General features: G+C 23.5%; 1 protein-coding gene across 1 annotated transcript; it reads left to right on the forward strand.

Moving 5' to 3' along the window:
• Window positions 1-3565: 3565 nt before the first annotated feature.
• Window positions 3566-9846, forward strand: LOC105361443 (ubiquitin-protein ligase E3C). Its single transcript, XM_011498619.1, has 7 exons — window positions 3566-4101; window positions 4542-5080; window positions 5354-6141; window positions 7303-7954; window positions 8365-8583; window positions 8918-9315; window positions 9654-9846. The coding sequence occupies exons 1-7, from the start codon at window positions 3686-3688 to the stop codon at window positions 9819-9821; spliced, it is 3180 nt and encodes a 1059-aa protein (XP_011496921.1). The 5' UTR covers window positions 3566-3685; the 3' UTR covers window positions 9822-9846.

Here is a 9846-nt window from a genome sequence, read left to right on the forward strand (position 1 = left end):
TTATGATGATGAAAGTTTTTAAGCAATGGAATATCGGCTTTGTTAAGCAACTAATGAATAGAGCTTGTTATTTTTTCCTCTTTTCATATAATTAATGTTATCAAACAGAAAAATCTTAATATAGATGAAAGCTGTAAATAAAAAATTCATAATTGTTTAAAGAAAACATTAATAGCTAACAATTAAATTCAATAATTTGATCACAAATTAAATTTCATTTATAAAATTGAATAAAATTTTAACTGTTCGTATTCTTTACTCAAAAAATTAAATATTATAAATAATTAATTATAATAATTTTAAATTCAACGAAATAAAAAATTTTTAAGTACTAAAATAGATTAAAAAATAATTATATATGAAACAAAGAAAGCATTGAGAAATAGGTTTCTGAAATTATAAGAAAATATATAAAACATAAACAAAAATCAAAGTAAGCACAAAAAATAAAATTCTGAGACAAATTCAAGACAAAAGAAGAAAAATAAAAATTAGCTATTACGTTTGATCAAATTTGGAATTCAAATCAACTTTAAAAGGCAAATGATTAGAATAATTATAGGGTACAAAATATAGATAATTATAAAAGCAAATGATGAAGTGCATACATAATTAAGAAAACTAAAATAAAATTAACAATTCAGAAAAATAATGCAGAAATAAAATGTTTACAATTATATGAAAGATTAAAATATTATTTTGCGTACAAGTGAGATAAACTTAAAATTAAAATTAAAAAATAAAGATATAAAAAAAAAAGATATAAAAATAAAAAAAAGATAAAATTAAAATCATAATAAGGAAATAAGACAAGTAAAAATCGCAATAACAACAAAAGAGTTTATACGATTAAAGAATCAAGGTATTCAAGAATATATAAAAAAGAAGAACCGAGAAATATCACTATTCATAGAAAATATATGGAATATAAAAAAATATAGAAAACATACAAGTTAAATGCAAAGTATATAAAAAAGAATATAATTGGTAAAGAAAGTTTAATTAAAAGAAAATTGAAGTAAAATGTGATAACGAGTAAAGGGTATTAAAGTAAGAACTAAAATAAAAATTTGAAACAAAGAACACATACATTAAACCAAAAGAAGTATAATAAAACATAAAGATAATGAAGAAAAGAAATAAAAAAAAATGAAAAACAGAATTAATTTTAGAAAGCTATCACATCTACTACAAAAAATCTAAAGTTTGCGTAGTCACCTAATCTTAATTAAAGCAAAACCTATTGCAGACATTTAAAGATGAACACTAGTAGATGCAAGTGTTAATATATTTTTTAAAATAATTTTATATAGTTTTTATTTAAATTATAACAACTGTTTCTAACGAGATATAATTTCACTTTCTGAAGATGTGAATCGTTGTGGCTCAATGAACAAGAATCATATGTCAGTGATAAAATTTGCTTAAATTGCATTGAAATTTTTATCCAAACATTTAGCTTTATCCCTTATTTTAAAAATTTTTTATTTCTTGTGTGCAAATTTATTATATTTATTAAATTTATTTCTGGCATAAATTCAACAATAAAATTAATTTAATTAATATTTGATATCGCTCCAAAATACAATTAAATTTCAATGTTAAAACTTTTTAAAACCCCAATTAATATATGTGTCTTTTACATATTGTTTTATAAGGTATTAAGAGGTTGTTATATTGTAAGATTCATTAAAATAATAGTTTGAATAAATATTTTATACAATAAAAACAATTTTATTATTTATATTAAAATATTTGATTTTATTTTATATTTTAAAAATAGAAGAAAAATATTACAATAAATGAATTATAGAAAATATAAGTATAAAAAAATAACTGAGTAAGAGAAAACATGAAAAAATGAAAAAGAAGAGGGAAATAAAGCAAATGAAAGTTGATGAAAGCTGAATGTCATAGTGAATATAAAGAGTATAAGAATTCAAATATAAGAAAAGAGAAAAATTATTTACATGATTTGATAGTCGTTTGAATATTCCTTAAATAAATTGATTAACGTGTGAATTCTTTGTATTAAAACATGAAATATATCATACAAATACAATGTTAATAATTTGCAGTATACATTGTATTTGTTTAAACTGGAATATTATGGCATTGTTCCTAAGTGAATTTAATAAATTTTTATAACAAATTTACTTTTTTAAATCATTTTATCATTTAAAGCACATTATTTTTTACTAGAGCATAACAAATATTTCAACATAAATTTAATTTCATGCCAATTGTTCTTCAATTAATTTTAATTATTTCTGTATTTAGTTCTATTAATTTTTAAAATATTTTTATTTAAGTCATTGTTAATTGAATAACTATATTCTGTATCTTGTAAAACATGATATAAATAGAATTGATTTTTATTTTAATATTAGATATAAACAATTAAATTCTTTAAAAATATGAAATTTTTAATATAAAATGATATTTTCAGTAAGAATTTAATTTTAGGGCGTCGTACGAATTTCCGTATTATTTTAATAAATGTGAATATTTAATATGATTGAATAAATTGTAAATTATTGATAAATACATTACATGGAGTACATTTGATCACTGGAGTTAAATAAAAAATTAATAGAAATGAAAATAAAATAGTTAAACATACACGAAGTATAAATCTTGTAAAGAAATTCAGCTATGTAACAAATTTGTTATATATTTAGAATAAGATATTAAAAATTTAATGCATGAACAATTAATTATTAAAAATTAACAAAATAACAAATAAATAAAATAAAATTATAGGTAAATTAATCCAAATTTCTAATACGAAAATTGAATTAAAACAGAGAAGAAAGAACTAATGAATGAGAAACAATAAAAAAAATATTCATTTTTGAATATATAATAATATTTAATTGATAATAAAATTTCAATTTAGCATATAAATATTTATAACTACTTTGATTAATTAAATGTTACAATAATATTTAATTTATCTAATATAATAATAAATGTTTAAATTTAATAAAACAAAAATAAATAGAAAACGGTTGTATAAAAATATAGCAATTAAAATTAATATCGCAAATGGCAACGTTGCAACCATCCCTTTGCGCCATCTGTGTAGCTTAACCTTATTTTCGGCAAATTAATTTTATTGAGACATGTTTCTAAATATAATTTTAGGATGAATTGATCATACAATCTATCTGATTGCACCATGTAATTATTACTTAAATCTGTGAATAGTGCTAGTACGTTATGATTTTTATAATTTACTTATTTTGAGAAAATTTAAAAAAAAACACGATTTATACTCCCGCATGACTTGAATGTCAACTTGCATTTCTATTGTACAGTGATCAGCTGTAGTTAAAATATGAAAAAATAATGTTTGGATTAATTGAATAATAAAAGTCTATTTAAGCTAAGATAGATTTGATAATTATTTTATCCTATTTTTATTATAAAATATAAAAAATTTAATGTATTTTATAATTTTTTTTTAACTGCAATTTTATAATCGAATTATTTTATTTCATAAAATGTATATTACTAGTGAATAAAAGACTAAAATTGTGTTCATATTAAGTAGAAATTATGTATGTAAACGTATTCCAAAAATCAAAACTTTTTGAAGGTTTTGCAGATATTTGATACAATAATAAACTCATCGTAGTTTCAATGCATTCTGGTTTTGATTATATAATAAATTCTAATAATTATGTATAGTTTTGAGGGAGATTATAGGCGTAAGCCTCAACAAAATTTAGCTGGTGCTAGTCGGAGAGATGAAAGAAATGCTCTCCTTCAACATGCACATTTAGAGCGATTAAAACGTGAACAACAGCGTAACAAACATAATGCTACTGTTAAAATTCAGGCCCATGTACGTAGTTTTATTGTAAGGCAATCAATTAGAAGACAAGAAAGATATGAATTTGATAAAATGCAACAAACAATTGGTGTAAATCAAATAAATATATTTGAATTAATACCTTTTATAAAGAAATTGTTCTTTTTTTATTCATACCAATATGATGGAAATAGATTTATTTGGTTACTTCAACATGTTCTTAAACTTCAAGAAGAAATTAAATTAAAGTTTGTTTCAAATTCAGAATGGTTATGGCGAATCAGGTAGAAATAATTTATCTTGTACTTATAATATAAACCAATTATTCAGTCTGTAAGATATTAAATAAATATTATTATTATTGATAATTTTGTATTATCAATAAGAAATTACCAAATTTTAGAATAGGATCTTGTACCAAAATTGTATAAAATCAACTAGATAAGACATAAAATTATTTGATTATGGTACACTATTATAAAATATTTCTTTAAATATTATTTAATACTTTTTATCTTATCAAAAAGGAAACTTAATAAATTTAAATAAAATATAAATAAATATTTTAATTATAAAAAAAATTTGATATTCAAATATTATTAATTAACATGTAATAATAATATTAACAATCTTTGAAAAATATGTCAACATTTTTTAAAAATATTTAATTTTTATAATTATATAAATATATAAGCAGTGTAAGTATAATATTAATATTTTGCAGGTGGATACTTAAAATGTCTATGGAATATAGTCTTGAAACTGTATTAACAAATATAGTTCAATCGATAGCTATACCTTTGAGAATTTTGGAAGTTTTTACCACACAAGAAGATAATAAAATAATCATTGGAAACAACTTTAATCTACATTTAAAAAAAATATTTGCTTATTTAGTAAAAAATAAATATTTTGAACAAGTTAAACAATTAATTGAAGCAAAAATTCCACCTAATTTAGATTTATTAACAACTCCACCAACTGCAATGACTAAATGGTTTTTTGAAATGATACAGCGACCTTTAAGTGTTGTCAATCATATAGACAATGCTAATGAATTCTGTTTTTTGATTTTACACGAATTCTGCAGAAGTATTCTGTCTCAAAAATTGACAAATTCAATATCAAATTTTATTATTCCTGCTCTCTTGGAATTTAAAGAATTTCCATATGATAAATTTATTAATTGTATCAATCGTTATAACCCTCAACCTACTATCAGCTTATTATATTCTGTTCTTCTACTAGAACCTCCAGGATATTGTAAGTTAATTTTAATGAAGTTAAAGTTTTCTAATTTATTATATATTTTGTTTTTATTTAATAAATTTAAAAGTAATAAATAAGAAAAATTTGAAGTAAGATTATAAATACGTAAATACATTAGATTTTGTATTTTTAACATTGAAAAAAATGATTTATAAAAATTTAAACCAATAAAAATGATTTAAAGATAAATATTTTAAAAATCTTATAAGAATAAAACATAAAAATTAACGTATATTAATATATAAACTATATGGTTAATATAAACAGGCAAATCAAAAGGTAGTCTTATTAATTATCTACAAGTGCTGGCATCTCTTAGTTCCACCATAAATTCTCCAATTGGCCAAGATAATCTGAATAGCAATGGCTCTGACAGTGACAGTGATTCAGGACCAATGGGTAGTGGTGAAGCAGATATAGTACATCGTTGTATTGAAATGCTAAATGAAGAATACCGTGTGCAAAGTATTCTTATCGCTGTAGATCAGAGCGATGATCTCATAGTCATGCAGCCCATTTGTCAATTGTGCCACAATCTCCTGATAACAAACAAAAACGCCATACATAAATACAAACTCCTATATATGCTTGCTTTTAAACCAACCTTTCTCAGGCAACTATGGAGTAATCTACTGACGGTTAGTCAGACGTCACTTTTCGGTGGTTCTACGCCTTATCTACATATTATCTCGAGAGGAATTGCCCTTTCGGCAGAGGACACCACAAGGATCGTTCCGCTTCTAGCGGTATTTTGCTCACTCTTCAGTCTGCTGATAGCTACATTACATGATACAGAATTTTTCATCGAGCCTTCAGGCATGGAACTTACCATGACGAACAGTATAGATAGAGGGCAGCAAACCATGCCTTTTACAACGTACGACTTAGCTGTACTCAGCTCACATTTGAAAGGAGTTTGTCTTGGATTAGTTGAATTGGCCTTTCCAGATACTAGACCATCAGTCAGAGATGACTATAAGAATGCGGTTTTGGGACCTTCAACTTCAATGTCTTCAACTCCACAAAATACACAAATGTGGGCACACCTTTTTAAGGTACTAATATTGATACATTGATTAATCAATTTTTTAATCAGAAATAATGCTACTACTAAGGTAATTAACGTATAAATTGAATTTTTTATTTATTTTGAAATACACTATGATGTAGATCAAAATAAGTAAAGCTTTTGTTATTTATGAATAAAAGAAGATAACGATTTTGTAAAAATATGTTTTTTTTTATTTTTATTTATTTATTTTGTAGTTTATAGTTTTTGGGTAAAATTTTTATTTTTTATTAAATCGAATTTAAATGTTCTTAAATTAATAATATAATATAAAAATGATATCTTCAAACAAAAATTTTACAAAAACATTTTAATTATGATATAATTGTAAATGTTATTGATATTATACTATATTGTAATAATAAAAATATAGTTTTAGTACTAATAAAACGTAATTATATTATAATAGAATTACAAATATCATTGATAATGAATTACTTTTAAAACAAAATTTTTGTAAATATTTAAATATGAATCAGATAAATGTTTTCGTATTTCTATAAAAATTTGGATGTAATTTATTCTTAAAAAACTATTTTTCAAATTATAAACACCTTGTATTTTTAAATGTAGGAAATTTTATATTCGTAATTGTAAATGTAAAAAATTTGTGATAAAGATTAAGGGTCTCACTATCGATTCCATTTAAAGTCCATCCAGTTAAAAGTTCACATACAGCAATGAAAAAAAGTAAATAAGTTAATTAGTTATATATATTATAAAATATATATTATATATATTATAAAATATATATTATATATATTATAAAATATATATTATATATATTATAAAATATATATTATATATTATATATATTATAAATATATTATAAAATATATATTATATATATTATAAAGTATATATTATATATATTATAAAATAATTATTTTCAATCTTCTTAAATAAACAGTTCGATTCAATTAAACTCAAGTTTATCTTATATGATGCATTATTTAAATTATTGTATATGTGATGTATTCTTGTTGAAGAAACAATAAATAGCTTTTTCTTTTTTTATTATTTTACAATATAAGAAAATTTAAAATGCACGAGCTTTAAATATTTGTGTACACGTTGTTTCGCAAAAGTAAAAAAATCAAAATTATAATAAATTGAAATTAAAAAAAAATATATATTCACGTATAAGGTAACCGTGGGCCTGCTGCGGCAACTACATACACGTGACCTCAGACGTCAGTTTTGCCCGGATGCCCACTGGATAGCTTCAAATATCGTTATTCCAATGAACAAGCCTCAGGACTTCAGTCTTCGTCGACGTCGACTACGCAATTACATTCCATTTCAGGGCCTACGCGTATTTACCCGAGAAGAAATTGAAGATGGGCCACCTCTCTCTACAACTGAATTGCGAACTTTGACATTACTTAGGGAAATTCCCTTCGTTGTGCCATTTAACGATCGTGTAATCGTTTTTCAATCATTGATTAATCGAGACAAATGTGAACAGCAAGGCGAGTTGACGCACTTCATGCAAGGCCCTTCTATTCACATCTCTGTTAGGAGAAACTATTTATATGAGGATGCTTTTGATAAATTATCGCCAGAAAATGAACCCGAGATGCGACTCAAGATGCGAGTACAACTGGTAAATGCAGTTGGGTTAGAAGAAGCAGGAGTAGATGGAGGTGGACTCTTTAGAGAGTTTCTATCCGAATTGTTGAAGACCAGCTTTGATCCAAATAGAGGCTTCTTCAAACTTACTAAAGATAATATGCTCTATCCAAATCCCACTGTTCATCTACTCGTGGATAACTTTCCAAAGCACTACTTTTTTATAGGTAACATTAAATTTTTGTTATCTTTTTGTAATTTTATTTTATATCTTGTTAATTTAATGTTCTTTTAATTCACTATGTACGTATAAAAGGTTTAAATTCATATATATTTAAAATTATCTTTAAACATAATTCATATCATCTATAAATATACTTCATATACTAAACCTTATGAATTAGTTACAAATTTATCTAAATAAAATTTTTTATTTTCTATAATTACCTAAATTGTTTTATTTAAAATTATATTTTGAATTGATATAAAAGATACTTGTAAGAGAATTTGTGAAAATCTTAAAAAATATATCTAAAAATAATTTCTAATACTGTATAAATAAATAAAGAAATTATTTATAAAATAAGACGAACATATTAGAATTGATTTTAATGTTGAAGAATGATTCCTTTGACAGGTAGAATACTCGGTAAAGCTTTGTACGAAAATCTTCTTGCTGAATTACCGTTTGCTGAATTTTTCCTGTCAAAAATCGTTGGCACACAATCCGACGTAGACGTTCATCACTTGGCTTCCTTAGATCCTATTATGTATCGGAATCTACTCTATCTAAAAAGTTACAAAGGAGACGTAACGGATCTCGGCTTAGACTTCACAATTTTATCCGATGAATTAGGTAATTTATAATGGTTTTCTTACAATTATGTTAATTTTATTAACTATATAAGATACAAAATTTTAAAATCGTAATTTTACAATTGCAAGAAATTAAAAATTTGAAGAACTATAAAATTCAAAATAAGTTAAATTATATTTTTATTAAAAGTGAGCTTTTAAGTTTTTATAAAATAACGTATACCTTTTACTTGGAATTTTTGTATATTCTCTAATGTCCATTTTATATTTAAAATGCTATTAAAATTTCAAGTATAATTATTTTGTATTATATTAATGTTGGCAGAGTGTATTTATAAAAGTACATTATAAAATTTCTTTTTTCAATCATTTAGGCGAGAGGCGCGTTGATGAACTTAAACAAGGCGGCGCTAATATAACTGTTACTAATCACAATCGAATAGAATATATACATCTAATGGCTGATTATAAACTTAATAAGCAAATTAGAGCTCAGTGTCACGCGTTTAAACAAGGTATAGGCAATGTTGTATCTCTGGATTGGCTGCAAATGTTCAATAACAAGGAATTACAAGTACTAATTTCGGGGGCACAAATACCTGTAGATGTAGGAGATCTAAAGCAACACACAAATTATACAGGTGGATATGCTCCAGACCATCCAACAATCATTACATTTTGGAAAGTCATTAATGAATTTAATGATCAACAAAAGAGTCAATTGTTAAAATTTGTAACAAGCTGCAGTAGACCTCCTCTTCTTGGATTTAAGGTATCAAATTATTTAATTTAATAATTATACAAACAATATAAAATAATGTACTATACTAAATGCTAAATTCTAAAATACTAAATGCCTTTTTGTAATAAAAGAACATCTACATAAAAAATATTTGTTTTAATCTTTCAATAAAAATAAATATACACATTTAAATGTTAAAATTTCAATTTCATTATAAATATTTTAATTTAATTATGCATTTTAATATCGCGATGATTTAGATTTAATATATATGTAAGATATCTTTTTTAAATATTCTATAATATTTTTAATACAAATAACCTGTAATATATTAGAAATAAATTATTAATAATTCATTGTTTGTTTAGGAACTTGATCCTCCATTTTGTATTCAGCTTGCTGGCAGTGTGGATCGATTACCAACTTCTAGTACATGTATGAATCTACTAAAGCTCCCACAATTTCCAGATGAACAGACATTGAAGGAAAAATTATTATATGCAATTCAATCTGGTGCTGGTTTTGAACTTAGCTAAAAAACTATTACCCATTTGAATTACA

This window comes from Ceratosolen solmsi, unplaced genomic scaffold, assembly GCF_000503995.2.
Source record: "Ceratosolen solmsi marchali unplaced genomic scaffold, CerSol_1.0 scaffold30, whole genome shotgun sequence".
Classification (NCBI taxonomy): Eukaryota; Metazoa; Arthropoda; class Insecta; order Hymenoptera; family Agaonidae; genus Ceratosolen; species Ceratosolen solmsi.